The sequence below is a fragment of the Macrosteles quadrilineatus genome, unplaced genomic scaffold (assembly GCF_028750875.1).
Source record: "Macrosteles quadrilineatus isolate MER2022 unplaced genomic scaffold, UCM_ALF_1.0 Scaffold_5__1_contigs__length_97177068, whole genome shotgun sequence".
NCBI classification, from domain to species: domain Eukaryota; kingdom Metazoa; phylum Arthropoda; class Insecta; order Hemiptera; family Cicadellidae; genus Macrosteles; species Macrosteles quadrilineatus.
In genome coordinates, this window is record NW_026542598.1 from 58,419,363 (window position 1) to 58,436,812 (window position 17,450).

Consider the following 17,450-nt stretch of genomic DNA (forward strand, 5'->3'; position numbering starts at 1 on the left):
TTCGTGACCATGTATAAAAACTACAACATTTTCAAAAGCTTATTTCGAAATCCACTGCTAGGACTTTCTTGAAAGTTTGGAATTAGGGACTTTTTGCCGAAAAACAATTAGCCTAAGCCCTACATCTGCTTAGTTAAAGATTCTTCACCCTCTACAAACTCAGAATGTTTTTCAAGGCATCTAATTGCTAATGCCATGTCAATAGCTATAGCTGTGGCCACTTGATTAGGCATTCTTAGGCAATGTGGTACTTTTTTTTGTCCTAGGACGCTAGGCACGAGCCTGGGATTGTTTTTCACATTACTTCAGGCTAGACCTAGGGGTTGCGGCATTATCACTTAGATAAAATCCATTGGTGTCTTGGCGGGGATCGAAACCGGGACCCCAAGGACTGAAGTCCCGTGCTCTAACCACTACGCCAGTTCTCCCCCCTAGTGCCTGTTTTCCTAGTTGGTTGACCATCAAATAGAATGCTTTATTTTTGACTAACATTTTTATTCTCAGTACAACGATCTTTTTCACACATATTAATTCTAAAAATTCCTGGCTAATCAATTCCACAAACCAGCACCATTATTTATATAGTTGTTGACTAAACAAACTTTAGTGTGTTGTAGCCATGAAGGACGTATCAACAATGTTTTATTCTCTGCAACACTCCCACCTTTCCAAGTAGTGAATGCAAATAGCAGACACTAGGTTGTGTTTGGTACAAAGAACTATTGTCTATTTACTCTTTGTTGTTCATCACTGATCTGTGATTGATTGTTCTTTCAGACGCAAATTTTACTTGCAAAAGAATCCCCTCAAATGATATGATAGACAGCTGCGTTTCATTCCAAAATACCTTAAATTTATATTTTTTGAAATTTTTTCACTTAATACACTGTAACAGTTCAATATTTGATAAGGATTTTTTATGTTGTGTATAGATTATTAAAATGTAATTTTACAAGTTTCTGGAACTATATTTTGGGCAGTGATGAGATATTGTTAGAAGAGAAGTTAAGTGTACCCCTTTAGCAAAAAGTGTGGAACAAGTTAATTTCTTGTTGATTTTTGATTCAGTTTTAAAAGCCTCTTCAAAATAAGAGTGAAATATTTGTAATCCAGCTACTTGGAGGTCACAAATTGTTTGATATTAATAGGCATGATTTGTAGATGCAATACTCCCTGGTGTGGATTAACGTCCGCATTAGGGAGTACTACGACTATCCTAATAATTAAACAGCATTAGCCTACTATCCTGATAATTAAACCAATTCGTAATATAAGTCCAAAATGTGGTTCAGTTTCTTCTATAAACTGTTGTAAGTCCCTTAGTTGCCATTGGCTGTATTAGCTATTAATTAACAGCCCTGTTTAAGAATGCCGAAATTGGTCAGTAACAAGACTACAAGATCACGCCACTCATCCTACTCTCATCTCCATTTATCCTTGGCTTAAAATACCTACCTTTGTATGGTCGCCATTTCAGATAAAAGTATTAAAAATAAGTATCTGGCCGCTATCTCCATCTGACACTTGCGGTAGAAATTGTGGTTGGCGCTGAAAACTACTTTGAATTGTAATAACGGTTGCAGATGCCTACAGTTAAAGTCATATAGTGTATCATAAAGCTAAATAAATGAAAGTCAATTCACACAAATTCTGTGGAGTGACTTCAAGACAAGACAGAAAGAATACTCTTGATGTTTGCAATATAGTTTCACTGTAGTTGTTTGGTTTGTTGTGCAGGTTCCTGATAGAGCACGGGGCCAATGTGGCGTCAGTCAACAATGACGGTGAACTGCCAGTGGACATTGCAGAGTCCGACGAAATGGAGGATATGCTGCAACAACACATAGACGAGCAAGGTAAATCATACAAACATACTCATCATCAAATGGGCTCTTGGCTTACCCCAATAGTTATTTTTTAAATTTTATCTACATATAGCACAAACATTGGAGTACACACAGTTTAAAGGAATACTAGCTGTGAGCCCGTTCTAGACGTACAGGAATTGATTAAGCAGTTAAAACTGTATATAATTCAGAACAGCTATTTTACACGAGCTATAACACAAATTCTGACAGTTTTCTTGTGAAAAATCTTCTTTTAATCAAAAGTTACGTGACCACCTTTATTTCATCGTAGGCATCATAACATTAAACAGATAAGAAATATTTTTTTCAATTTTCGAACATTTTTTCAGTCACAGTCCCCTTAAAGCTGGGTTTTCCTAAGCCAGAAGAGGAAGCGGAGGGCGGAAAAGAGATTAACATGGTGTTAAATCAAACCCCCTTTTTTATAATTTTTTGCTGTATGTGTTAACTTGTTGCCTACTAGGCATCGCACTCCAAGTACGATAACACTTGGTGAATTTTCAAAAGAGATTAATGATCAAACAAACAATATTATTTCACTGTCACCTAAAGCGACCAAAAACTACGTTTTAATAGAATGAATATTATACAAATATTGAACATGTAGTTTAGTCAAATGATATACTTATGTGTGCAGGCATAGACTGTGACGAGGCCCGCAATGAGGAGGAGCGTATGATGTTGAAGGATGCAAGGGAGTGGTTGGCGATGGGAGAGATACGTGAGGAGTTACACAGCAAGACAAGAGCATCTGCGTTACACGTGGCTGCTGCCAAGGGCTACATCAATGTCATTGAGTAGGTGTTGTCGTTTGTACAAGATTCAGAAATGTTAATTTTCACCGTACTTGTTTGTTTTAAATTATAAGCAAAAATTGAGACATTCTTCTTCTGTTGATATTCTATTGTTATTCTAATGTATTTTGTTTCACCTGAAAACATTGTTTTATAGCTACTCGTGGTCATTTTAACCTCAAAGCCTTTAGTAGTACTCCTCAATTTAATCCATCAGCCTTGGACAATCCTAACAACTGAAGGCCATCAATTTCTTTAATTTCGTTTAGCCTCAAGATCACATTTTCTAGTACTTTCAACCTTCTTTGGGTTAGAGATGGACAAACCAGTCATAAGTGTGAAGAAGCAGTTTCCCATTCATTTGCCCAAAATTGTTATCAGTCTGTTTGATCAAGTTTCCATATGGCCAGTCAACAGCCCTACATAATATAGACAACAACTCCTTTCCAGTCCGTTCTAAAGGGCTCTATCGGAAGGTTTCTCAAAAAGTTGCTATGCTCAGATTGTATTGATGCCATGTATTGGTTGACTGTGCTAGTCCTTGTATTGACCACTTACTATGTTCCAGACTACTGCTGCAGGCGGGTGCTGATGTAGACACTCAGGATGCCGACGGTTGGACTCCCCTACATGCAGCAGCCCACTGGGGTCAAAAGGAATCATGTGAAATGCTGATTCAGCATATGTGCGACATGGACACTAAAAATCTTGTTGTAAGTAGGATCTGAAGCGGTGTAAAATTACTCATCTTAGTAGATACAAAGCTAATTGTTGATAGATAGCTTAGTTGTCAGCTTCTTAGACATTGGTGGGAGAGTGACGGGTCTGATTTCACATACCCACACAAAGTTGATAGGTTTCAAATAGTGATGAGCCGATACTAAAATTTATCGATTCTCGATCCTTTGAAATTTTAAAACATGTTCTTCTCTGATCAAGTGTTAACGTTAACTGAAATTGTAACTATTATTGTAAAATTGTAATGATTGAAGGCCACTCATATTTAATACATGCGTGTTTCCAGGGTCAGACAGCCTTTGACGTGGCAGACTCGGAGATGGTGAAGGTGCTGGAGGAACTGAGGAAAAAACAAGAAAGTTTAAGGAGAGAGAAGGGAGACCTGATCATCAACAAGCGGCACAGTCAGAGGTACACAAACTCAACATTTGTTTACTCTACTGGCAAAAAACTCAATACAGTACAGTCCCCAATACTCGGAGTAATGTAGACTGAAAGGGCGCCGAGTCTGAATATGGGCCAAATTTAAAGCTGATACAGATTTTGGCACAGTTTCCTTTTCTACTACTTTTGTACATACTACTTTTAAAATGCCATAATGGTAAAATAAAAAATTCAAGATTAACTTTGTTGAAAAATGCTTGACTTACTTTTTCTATAAAATGGAGGTTATCGAGCTGACTGACTCCCTAGGCTACTAGATGACCCTATGGTCACCAGGTATCCTGTCTGTAAGAAGTGCTGATTCCATAATGGCAAAGACAATAATTTATTGCTGAGCAATTGAAGCTGAGTTTTGTAGTTTGTTACCATCAGGTTGTAGTCAATTAACCTCAGTTTAATATTGTTCAAAACTTACCTAAGAATTCATTACCTGTTCTTAAACAAATCTGGGCTGCTGGGGTTATTGAATGCAGAGTTTGTCGGACTTTGTTTAGCAATAAAATACTTATGTGGTTTTATCCCTACGGATGCTTAAGTACGTGCAACCACCACCAGTACTCATTGTGATTTTAAAATTATCTACTGATGTAACAAAGATACAAGGCTTTCATGTCTTTGACCAAAGATTGTTAGACACCTGATCAATGTTAAATATACACCCATAGTGCTTATTTTCCCCTACTCCCTTGGCCATAAAAATCTTAGAAGATACTTGGTCCTACATACTAACTACCTCCACTTCCTGAGATCCTCTGTGTATTCTTCATTGGCTTTTAACAATATCGTGCCTTTTGTTACTTTATGTTTCCACCTTCTAAGTGTCCAGGGGGTCTTCTTCTATTCAGGGTTTCCCTCCATATTTGTTTTATCATAGCTTTATGTCTTCTCTCTTTACATGGTCGGTCTAACTCAGGTGTTTGCTTTTTGCCTGATTTTGCTTGTTAAAGCATTAGGCCTACAGCTATTCTCGCTTTCAGAGACAAACGATAAAATCCTGGAAGAACATGTTAACTGCCACCAGTATATAATTATAAAAATATCTTAATTTAATATTGAAAAAAATTAATTGCAACTACCACTCGTACACTTGTTGCAGGATATTAGAAAAGGCTAAAGAGAAGGAACGACAAATGAATGAGGAAAATACACCTATTGAGATCGTGCCTCAAGTACAACTGAAGATCCAACCTGAACCTAGTGAAGACAGCAGAGTTGGTGAGTTATTACTGGTATTTTTGTTTTATTTGTGTGGAATAACAATATAATTTATCACAATTAGTGTTTTAACTATTATGCATTAGAATGGTCAATAAGAGAGTTCTTAAAATTGACAAAGCTAGGTGTACCCGATAATATTAAATATATACTAGACAAAACTCGAACTTAAATATTCCACATATGAACATAAAAAAATAATTCAATTTCACAATTGATTAAAGTAAACTTGATTTGGAAATAAAACTTTTTAGTCACAATCATAACATCAAAAAGGTTAGTTTAAACATCCAACTGTTCTTCAGGCAATATAAAAAAAAACTCCTTTAAAGGAATACAAAAACTTAATAGAAGTATGGGGTATATGATACCTCAAGAAGCTTTTGTTTTGATATAAAATATTTTATTCATGACAGTTCATCACGGCAATAAATATTGCTTGAGGCAAATCAGTTAAACTTTTCAATCTGCTGACACTTTGTTTCTACAAATGTTAGGAAGGTGACATTTTCACAGAGTATTTTCAAAACCTGTTGTAAAAACTGTGTACAGCTTCAAAGCTAGTTTACATTGCCTAGTAATATTTAATCAAACGTCTAAACCCCTTTGTAGGACATTCTGTAAATTACTACTGACTGAGTCAACAATATGTTCGTACAAGTATACAATACCTCACGATGGACACATAATTAAATAAATACAATACACTTTTTAACATTATTATTTCATGGTCTTAATTTTTTACTAACAAAATATAATACTGATATTAAATGTTAATAATCTCGGAATTGTAAGAGACTAACATTGAAATAAATACTCATTTGGATGGATACTATCATCATTATTATAGTTGTATAAATAATTTGGCAACTTATCTAGAGATAAAAAATGATAGGATCACTACTCACCAAGTAGAATTTACTTTCCATGAAGAATTAATTGTAATGTTACAAGCTGCATTAGAAGACGAGGAAAGTGATGATGATGACACATCTGATTCATTGGATAGTTCCTATGATGATGATGATGATGACTCTTTAAGTTATGATATTTATGAGGAGGGTGAGTTTGCCGGAAACATCATTTTCAGTCGCTTTTAATTTATTTAACAGTTGTTGAATTGCTTCTTAGCTGCAATAATTTTGTGTTGGCATAATTCAGCTGTACATAGATATGCTTAAGTAATTTGATGACTTGAAATTTTGTTGATTGCGCCTGTAGGTTTTAAACGTATTAATTATAATTTTCCTTTTGTAAGTATTATTTTTAAGTTATTTGGCTAGTTTATACATTTTAGGTTATTTAGAGTGTAATTTAAATTAAGGTACGGAGTATTGTCGTTTAAGGGAATGCTAAAATAAATAACTATTTTATTAACTACTTGATATTGCTATACCATGTCAAGCACATTTAGAACGATTTTCATACATAAGAAATCCTGTGGGTTTTGTAAACCTAATTGGAAATTCAGATGAGTTCTAATATTTATTGGTCTGGCATTTCTTGTATTTGACTATGCTGCACACTTGTCACACTTTTCCCAACTTTTAGGAAATAGGTAGGCCTAGTTATTCCGTATTATATGAACCGTACATTATATGAAGACCATAAAAAAACCCATCGTTAACTTCATAAAAATCAAGTTTCTGATGAGATAAATGTTTAAAATATTTCCCTCAATCATGTTTTTTGCTCTGAAATCCAAAATTTAAGTCTTCAATTTCTTTTATATTGTTTATATAAGTCAAACAAACAAGTCTACTTATGTCTCAACCTTTTCAAATCTGTGTTGAAATCTTCATCTATATAACTAGGTATATTGTAGTGTTCTCGTAGATTTGTTTAAATCATCGACAATATACTACTGAAAAGCCATCTCAATAGTCTCTTTTACATTCCCTACCAATTTACAAGAGAATGTGGTATATGATACCTCAGGAAAATATGTGAGATACAGAGCAGTGTAGGTATACCTGGTGGTGGGTATTATACCTGGTGATCTCCCATGATAAGTTCCTATATTGTGAAAAAGGTATGACAAACTGTCAGTTCCCTCCATGCAATGCCAATTACTTTAAACTTAAAGTAAAATTGATTTTTATTTCAGAAAAGAACAACAGAGTCAACAGAGACGAACAGACTAGGATACAAAATTCAACAGAAGTCGCAAAACAAGTTCCTATTACACCCGTAAGTTTGGTTGTTGTTTCTAGAAAAACCTGTTTTATCTAAGTTCACTCTCTCATTGTTTTGGTAACAAACACTGTATCCAAGTTGTATAATGCAAGCTAATGATCCCTATGTCTCGTTCTAATAATTAAATGTCTGCTCAAATTACAGTAAGTTTTTCTTTATAAATTTCATATAGGTATCTAACTTACTTAAAAATTGGATTTATGTGATGATAGCAGTGGTGTTACCAGAAAGGAACGAGTCCAATCCGACATAAGAAAGACCCACTTTACACTATGCACTAAATATAATATTTCACTGTGATTGACAGTGTTTTCATTTAAGGAAGACATGAGTTGAAGAGGAAAGGAGGCATCTTACTTTCTAATCAACCCATGCCCACCTTGGAAAATGCTATATAATATGTTTCTTTTGCCATATTAGACTAGATTCCATTTAGTTAAGCTTGATACCCTCACAAAAAATCCTTAAAACCTATGTGCTCTGTGTTACATCCTTTATTTGAGAATCGTAAAATGGTCTTGAAACAATGTATAGATTGTGTCAATTAGAATGGTGGGCCTGAGGATGAGGACCGTTTCCTCACCACTGTCCCTTTTGTCAGCGTATGGTGACTCTCAATGTTAACCTTCCTATCATCGCTCCCTACATGCCATCCTAATTTACACAATCGTTACTTTCAAGATACTGGACATTTTTTCCTGAGACCTAGCTGAACTCTTTTATCACTTAAAAATTAAAAAAAATAAACTCCTCAATCAACCAATTTGCTTTATTTACCTGCAGTTATACACCTAAAATCCGACCCTCAGTTGAAGTAATTATAACCTCAATATCTTTATTACTGCTGAATCCAAAATACTCATACTTGATCTTTTTTAGCGAATTTCCCATATAGTGAATAAGCTATTACTGTATTACTCATGGTAAGATCTGGACCCGGGACCGATTTACTTTTTCATTTTGAGGTCCCCAGAGGCCAAAAACACCATATGCTCAAATTTATATATATATGTGTCCGTTAGCACAATAACTCGAGCAAAAATGATCCGATTTTGATGACATTTGGTATAAACATGTAAACCTACATTTATTTGGACGAGTTCACGAACCAGCATGATCGGACTATGGGAACAGGGGTTTATGGGGGGTTTTATGGGGTAAAAATTGATTTTTCCCATTTTTTACCCTAAAACGTACAATTTTGCAATTTCTTTCCAAACCATTTTGTAGAGCTTAAAAAACAAATAATTTAATATATATATAGCTTTTTTATGCACCTATAGTTACGGAGGAAAAAAAATTAAATTCCCATGTTATTCTTATGGAGAATAAGTAAACTGTTGTATTTTGCTTGTTTATGAACATAGTTTTATCAAATTTGGAAAATTTATTAATTTCATATCACATAACACATTTTTACTTTCCTGGTTGCAGCAAACCTACGTACGGTACTCGTTAAACCAATACTATTTAAATGAGGGATAATGTGATATTTTTAAGGAGATATTTTAGAGTGAATCCAATCAGGCAAATATAAATTTTGCTTAGTGTACAGGTAAGCTGCGTCGGGGGCATTTTTATTTTTAGTTTACAATGTGTGTTTGGTTTTTCCAGGCTCCCAGTTCGCCGCCCAAGCAAGGCACAGCGGAGAATGACGACTCAGTGACTCCTTCTTGGAGGCGACCAGGCTCCTTCAGAAGTAGAGGCGGAGGAGATTTATCTAACAAGACACTACCTCTGAGTAAGTATTGACAATGTGTAAACTACAAGATGATTAGATTGGTCATAGACAAGATACTTTAGGTCAAAGTAGACTGACCTGGGTCTTCTGGAGAATACTGTGTCCAACAGGCAAAAAACCAGCTGGCATCCATATTTTGGAGAAGCTACAATTTAATGACGTTCCCGAAGACCAAGATGTAACTGGGCTATGCAGAATCATTACAAAAAATAGTATTCTTAATTTGGCATGGTAAACAGCATACTGTAACGTTCTTGGTATCCATTAATGATCCTGAAGGGATGAAACTCACACCCAAAATCAATGCTAATCCTATTAGGTTCAAAGAAAAAGTCACATTTCTGATTATGACATCACCGTTTGGACACCATAAACAATGGGGTTAACAGAACAGTTTCATCAAAGTTTTCCTAGAAAATCCAAAATGAACCATTTTGCGTCTAGGGCCCAATAAAAGCTTTGTTAAATTACTTAACATATGAATAAACTGTTTAAAACACTACTACTAGTTATCATGAACTGCTATTGTGAGAAGTAGGCCTACACCAATTTATAAAGGTACAATACCTTTAGGGCTGAATTGGGATTTCAAATTAAAGATTACTAAAATCATATAACTGTTAATTCAAACACACCGTTAGCCTTTAAAAAATAAAATCATAGTTTAACAGTTAACTGTAAGAAGGACATGTAAAGGTGAAGGTGATGAGTTGCCCTTGAGTTACCTCATGTAGCTTTAAAAGGTAAGTCAGGATTCCTGTAATATGTGGAAACTCATATGCCACTGGCCACAAACAATGTATCACTTCTGTACAGGAGTCTTAGCCTCCACTATCAGGTTGTATGTCACTATCTTGCTTTGTATTATTTTACCATGGGGAATAATAAAAAAATCTCATATTTAATTGGTTCATGAGTTAAATTTCATCAAGCAAGCCCAACAAATTAACACAAGTTCTAGACAAAATATGTTTTTATTGAGTTTTAACTTTTTTGTTACATTAGAAAGTTCTTTTTTATTCTATAGTAACACTTTTAGTTTGTAGTTTGGCTTTTGAACCAAGGTATTAAATATCCAGTTAAATTTAAAAAAGTATAAGTCATTCAATATGTTTATTGTTTGCAGAATTAAGTTTCAACACAAGAAATAAATAGGTGGTTTAAGTTTGGCTAACAAATTTGTTTGATACGAACCAAACTTTTTAGACCTCTGTGCCAGTTTAAAGATATATATATAGGTTTTGATCAATAATTTAAAATATTTTTATATGACAAATGTGTTTTAGATCTTTTAACAGCAATATAATCTATAATATTAAAACGAAACAGTGTTTTTTTATTTCACGATTCTGAATCAACCACTCGACGGATTTTCATGATTTTTGTGTTGAAATTGAAAGAAAGATAATTTTGAGAACTAGGGAATCTCAAAGCCATAATTTTAGTTTAGGGTCCCAGTTTTTTAGAAATTAAGTTTTAATTGTTAAAAAGTCTAGCAGCCGACGCTAAGATTCTAAACTAGCTTTTGGCATAAAATAATTTGCTTACCATAACAGCTGTAAACATTCAGCTTTTGTGTCACAAATTAAGCATTTGGATAAAAATGTAAAGACATACTTAGGGTTGACTATTTATACTATGTTTAATGCTAATCATTGATACGTTCAATTCTTCTGTAAGAGGATGACAGATTAATTAAATATACATAGTAAAATACTAGGATGTTCAAATTATTTTTTAAAGCAATCTTTGTAATCTTCGATTTGTTTTAGAGCACTATAATTTGTTTTAACTAACAGCTGGTTAAATATAAACGATGGAACAATGAGATTATTTTATTTACTCTTATTTTGTCATTGATTGTAGGAAATAAGTAAGATTAGTAGAGATAATTAGACCTCAGTTTAAACCACAGTTTTAACCAAAATTAATTAAACCACAGTACAAATCGAGGCTCTGTACATGAGTCTTAATAAAAAAGGATAAATGCAAATTATTTTACTGCTCCACTTTTCAAGGAAAGATTAGAAAAATAACAATGTTTACATGTCTTAATTCTTAATGGTAGCCTTTTGATTACAATTAATGTTTGTCTGCTTTAACTTTGTTTGGATTAGGCCCGGAAATATTGATGTCATAAAAAGAAAGATCAAGAATAATCAGGAATCACGATTTTAAATTACCACCACAACCTCAGCCGGGTTTTATACAAAGATAAACAGATGGATGATATAGATTGAACACAACATCAACATTGACCTAGGATACTGCAATTAGACAAACCATCCTTTTATGAAATCGTGTTCAGTTGTGGTTACGTTTGGGGGCGCCTATATCAGCGCCCCCAAACAAGAAAATATCACTTTTATTTCAACTATGAATATATTGTAGTTTAAATTAACTAATATAAGAAATTACGATGTACGTTTATTCAATGAGGGTGGGTAATTATCAAGGATAGAACTGATAACGGTATGGATAATAAACATTGACAATTACGTCATTAGCTTTACTAGCGTAGCGTGTTTACTTTTTATATTCCTGCTACATGTGACCAGTTCTTTTTTTCAAATGAATGTTATTTGAACCAAACAGCTGTTTCAAAACAAACTGTTATTGTTTTTACTTTTCTTTATTTACGCTTATTTATTTAGCAATTAATGCAGTGAAATTGTTATAAAGGATAGGTGTGACGATTAGTTTTGATGTTAGGACACCAAAGTTAAATTATGTGTACTGTGAATTTTACTGGATACTATCGTTTTATTTTAGGTAGTTTCTATTCAGACCTACTGGAAATTGTGTATAGTAGTTGTATTGTGGTGATAATAATTATGGAAAAGGGAGGTATGCTATGGAAGGTGGTATTGTTGACTAGGTCTATACACTTCTCAATTGACTATTACTCTCTCTACTGGAGGCTACTTATAATCAGTGTGCGTCTGTGCGAATTGGCTGCAAATCTCACTTCAACGCTTTTCACATCGTAAAAATTGCAGAATTGCTGTTTTATTGTAAAATTATCGGATTTAAAATGCATATCGTATAGGCCTATGATGGAATGAAAACATATTTGATCACACAACATTTGTTTACAAGATGATTTTTCACATTAAAACTGCAAGAAACTTTGTCTTTATATGTGTAAACTAGCTGATCTGAATTGTACACGGTTTTAACTGGCTACTGAATTCCCGTACGTAGGACGGGCTAACACCTCGTTGTAATAATGTCAAATTGTTCCCATCTTATATTTGTTCAGGTACCTTTAATATGTTGTCTTTCACATTCCGTTATTGATAGCTTCAGATTGTTACATGCTTTGAGGAATAACTTTGTTTCTAATATCCGTAAACAATGTTTGTAGCGTAAGCTGAAAAGATGACCAAGTGTTAGATAACAGTAATACAGTAACTTGTAACATTGTCACAAGCTACTCCCCACCTAAATATATATTGTCAGTTCATTTTTAATTTATTTTGATTAGTTCTTTTTTATTTACAAATTCCTTGAACGCTTTTATTTTTAATTCAAGGTGTTTTTGTGTGTGTTTATACTTGTGAGGTTTTTATCAAAAAGGAATTACAAACACTTTCAATGGGAATGGAATAGATAGTATATTTGTGGGCGTACCAAGAGTCAAAGGCTATCTCCCTCACCAAAGTTATAGACGGCAAACTACTTTTCTAGCAACACACCATTCTTTAACCTAGTAATTGTATACAGCGTGGTAATAAAGTCCGAAGACAGTTTAATATTTTAAAAAATAATGTAGATAGAGCTACAATACTTGGTACAAAGTTACAGAGCATAAAACTTTATTTTAACACATATTCAGTGATCCAATAACTCTTCGGGGGACGGCTCACAAGGAGTCGGTCGAAAATCTTAAATGGAAGCATAGGTCAGTATGCTACACACTTCAAAAGGTTGATCCTGGGCAAAATGGCAGCCGTTCAAAAATTTCTTGAATCTGCCATTTTGTAGCTTTGAACGACTGCCATTTTTTACTCAGGCGTTCTTTTGAGCTTGAATTTACGGCATTGTAATCTACTAGTGAAGACCTTTAATTTGATGTGCATATCGACCTATGCACGTCGATTACGTTAACAATATTTTTCCGATTCCTGAGTAAGCGTATAATAGCAATGCAAATTAAATGAATCTTTGAACAACTGTCATTCTTGGCTCGGTTGTCCGTTTGAGTTCAAATTTGCGGCAGTATATTCTGCTAGTAAAGACCTTTAATTTGATGTACATGTCAACCTCTGCTTCTATTTAAGATTTCCTCCTGACTCCTTGCGGGACGTCCCCATGATATGACAGAAAATTGACATTTCCTAAAAAAAGTAGATTTTTAGGTGTTGTGTTTACGTACAAAATCTTATTGATTTATCTGTTGTCGTTTCGAAAATATTTAACTGTCTTCGGACTTTATTACCACCCTGTATAGTTCACTTGTATTGTAGTGGTAATAATCACATTTCCCCCCTAGGGATAGGTGAGAATGAGCCAGCAGAGAAGATAACCTCTCCTACAGGACCTCCCCGAGTCATCGCTCCGGAGGAGAAGGACAAGGAGATCGGTCTGAGGCGCACACAGAGCTTCGAGGCGGACGAAAAGCAAGTTACAATTCAGTCTTGTCTAGAGCTAGTTTGTTGTAGATTCAGATTTACTATTTGTTTTAAATTTGTCGTTAATAACTGCAAGCAGTAACAATTTTGATTGTGTTGTTGACTGATTTTTTAATGTTTTTGTATGGGTGTCTGCTGAAGAATTACCCAATTAAATTATTAGTTGAAGTTTGCTTCAAAACGAAACGTTATCCAGTAAGCTTGAGACTAAATTGGAATTGATCCAAAGATTGAAAGATTTGTAACATAATCCAGAATGATTGAAATACATAAAGAGGGGTTTTGTACCTCAAAAATCAACCTTTATTTTTTTCTCTGTTTAAACATTGAAAAAAACGTTACTCTGAGCATCTGTCTGAACTTTTACTCATTAAAGTAGGCCTAACTTGAAATAGCTTATTTTGTAGGTGTTTTTATTTCATACACCAGTGGCATTTTACAAGAGGTCAACGTGAGAATAAAGTTTTGTGGATGTGCCGTGAATTGATCCCGTCTATCCCTTACCAAAGCCCGAGACGCTAACCACTAGGTTAGCAACACACCCAATTTACAAGTGTTCTATGATGGAGATAATTATCGTTTTTTGGCAAGTATTTATTCCATTAAAGCATTTTGATTAAAACTAAAATGCTTCTTGTTCCCAGTAGTTGCATCAACTTAGGTATTCATTGAGCCAATAATAGGTGTTATACAAATACAATAAAGCAACTGGAATTTCTCTTAGCCTGCAGGTATGCTGTGACGGGGGTAGCTTTCACAGTAAAGCTGAAAATTAGCTAAAGCCAATCAGAACGTTTATGTTAAGTCATTCAATCTATGGTTGTTTAAATGAGCAGATACCCTGTAATGTTTACACTTTTGTTTTAAAATTTTTGCATTTTTTAGCCTACTAAAACTTATTGGCTTAGCATAATTTATTTTGTTCTGGCTGATAATGTGACTTAATGAATGTATTTAATTTTATTCCTTAGAAATCAAAGATGTGTTGTTCTCACGCCAAGCACTCAATTTGTTAGGCTATGTTGGTTTTGTGTAAATCTTAAACTGTCAATGGTTTTAATAATTCTCTGTGTCAACGTCGTTGTGATTCATAATCACACTGTACTGTCTGTGATACTAACTTATCATTGTTCAATGTTTGTTCATTATTTACATTCACTAAAAGTTTAATGAAAGTACTCCATATTCTCTCTTCTTTTTACTTTAATGCTAATAAGGTGCCTAGTAACTCTTTAATATCTTTCAAAATTTAAGTACTTTCAACACAATCAATAATTAAATTTTCAATAAATATCAATCCGATACCATTTTCATAATCAGTCTCATTTTCATCATTGGTTGTCAACTAACATAACCTAAGAGTTAGATAGCAAAAGTTACTAGTTGGTAAAATCACTGTGCAAATTTTAATAATTGTTATGCTACAGTATATCAAAATTGCCCCACTTGAATAATTTAATCAAACAGCGTTTTTTTAGGAAATACCTTGGCGTGGATTGTGGTTATTACAATTAAGGAATAGCAGCTAGCTTATCTAAAGAAATTCCTGGTAGACTATAGTACACACAGAATACTCTGGAAAACACATAATTTTCTGACCCCTGAGACTTGGTCTCTGTACACTTTGAAATTTGAATCTTTGAAACTTGTTTTGAGAAAGTCCCTAAGGAGATGAAATGTTGTCTCTTTTCTACCCATGTCCTACCTGGACTTTTTCTACAGTAAGCTATATCTTCATTCTAAAAATCACAATTATTATGTATTATTTACATCACAAGACATGGAGGTAAGTGTGTTGTGTTGCTTGGCATGAGCATGTTGCTGCATGTGGCAGGTTCTACCGCCGCTACCTGGAGCTGAGAGCCAAGATCAATGCAGGGACGTCGTGTCCCACGCTGCATCCCCCGCACACCCCCGGTCGCACCCCCACACGCTCCGCCTCGCTCAAAGAGAAGTGCTTCCCGAGGTATATAGTGCACTAATCTTATGATCAAAGTTACAAAATAGGTTTATTGTTGATTACGGGATGGAACTGAAGATAAATTGTGTATTACACAATCTTAACTCCCCGCTGACACTAAGAGTTTAGTTTATCATCAAGATTCACTAAAGAGGATTTCTCTTTTGTCCATACATCCAAAAAATGTTGAATTATTTGGGATGTTTGAGGTTGATGATGCAACAATAGACATAAGGGTTGGATTTTAGGCTATTTTGGGGAAATCAGGTTTATCTTGAGTGAGGAAGAAATGTGTCGTCAGGTTCAATGGTGGCCAGAAAATTGTTGACTTGGAAATGGTATAAATGATGTGGAATTTTTAAAATTTGTATGTGTTGTGTTATAATTCTACGAGAATGGTCTCTTTTATATTCAGGTAAGTCACAAACAAAAATCCTTTAAACTTAGGCCCTTCTGCTCTTTTGTAACAATATTGCCCTAAAACATTCAAAATAATTGAGAATTAGTTAGTTGTTCAGATGTACAAATTGCACTTTTTGGAAAGAATTCTTGTTAGTAGGATTGATAAGAAACTAAAATCTTAGTGCTGAAGTAGAATTCAATTGCATGGACATGAGTTATATTTTAGCTTTTTTTCCTCGGTCAAAAATATCAGCTGCAAGAGAATTAGGCAATTTCCTTGCTTTCCCGTAAAACATTTACAATAATTTGAGAAATAAAATACTCATATTTGACTTGTTATTCATACCATTTAAACCAGCTTTATTTACCACCGGTAGGTACACTTAACCAAATGTTAAGTATGACTACACCAAATCAAACAAAGAACAGGTGTTGCTATTATAGCAGACCTGCTCTGTCCCAGTTAAGTTCTTGTCTGTTCTCGTACCAGTTCTATCCTGCAACACAAGCGGTGTAATGCAGCTCAGTGAAAAACATTTTATTTGTATCAAGTTGTCAGTAAATCTCTCAACAATGGAGAGATACACAGTGTGTTTTGAATGGATTGTCCATGAAATGATCAAATGCAGGTGAGTGTTAAGGGTTAGCACTGTTGCACACTACTAACAGTCAATCAATGCAATTGTATTTGTTTTTCATATTGAATTAAATGTGACTAACTATTTTTTGTGTGTGTCAGTATTTGGTTTGATTGATGCATACTAATTATTCGTAATCTTTTGTTGATTTCACATACCGCATTGATAAGGGACTTGTTATTTTGGTAGATTTGTTTCACAACAGAAAACCAATAGGGATTGATCCTTTTTATCATGGTTTTCAATGGAGTTATTACTACTAAAATTTTGGGTTGGTTTTTCTTAAAAATATTGTACTTCTATGAAAAGTTATATTAGACATTTAAACATGTTTTATTGATCACGTTTCTTACACTGTTTCAGTAGCTCAGTAAGGGCTTGCTTTAAAACAGCTTGTAAGATATAAGATAACTGTAAAGGGAGAGGAAGTAAAAACAAAATCAGATGTTGTAAGTAATAAAATCAATCGTTAGGTAAAAATAGGTATTTCCCTAAATAGCCTATTTTTTTTACAATAAGTAATTAGTAATTTGCTGGATGAAACAATTCACCAATAATTTTTTTACACTATAGATAGATGTTTAAAATCCATTACTGAATACTAATTGTAAAAAAGTAGCCTATTTAGGGAAATATCCATTTCTTTTCAACGATTTTGTTATTATAAAAATCTATTTCTTCTCTTCAGGGAAATTTACTTCAATAAGACAAATAGTCCACCAAACACGGACCAAAAAATTAACAAGACTTGATAGAATATGTTTGAATGTTGTTCATTTCCTCCCAAAAGGTAGCACCATTTTGAGCATGCACCTTACTC

At 34.1% G+C, this 17,450-nt stretch overlaps 1 protein-coding gene across 7 annotated transcripts in view; it reads left to right on the plus strand.

Moving 5' to 3' along the window:
• The window catches only part of LOC128993871 (protein phosphatase 1 regulatory subunit 12A-like), a 96,520-nt gene that overhangs the window by 25,639 nt on the left and 53,431 nt on the right, over window positions 1-17,450 (plus strand). For 4 of the 7 annotated variants that reach the window (XM_054417929.1, XM_054417931.1, XM_054417934.1 and 1 more), the window contains exons 3-12: window positions 1,738-1,856; window positions 2,506-2,665; window positions 3,231-3,375; window positions 3,687-3,811; window positions 4,941-5,059; window positions 6,014-6,121; window positions 7,167-7,249; window positions 8,870-8,996; window positions 13,492-13,618; window positions 15,465-15,596. In XM_054417929.1, the coding sequence (XP_054273904.1) occupies window positions 1,738-1,856; window positions 2,506-2,665; window positions 3,231-3,375; window positions 3,687-3,811; window positions 4,941-5,059; window positions 6,014-6,121; window positions 7,167-7,249; window positions 8,870-8,996; window positions 13,492-13,618; window positions 15,465-15,596 (1,245 nt within the window). The remainder of the gene's footprint in view (window positions 1-1,737; window positions 1,857-2,505; window positions 2,666-3,230; window positions 3,376-3,686; window positions 3,812-4,940; window positions 5,060-6,013; window positions 6,122-7,166; window positions 7,250-8,869; window positions 8,997-13,491; window positions 13,619-15,464; window positions 15,597-17,450) is intronic. The other 3 variants (XM_054417930.1, XM_054417935.1, XM_054417932.1) reach the window with 3 other exon arrangements.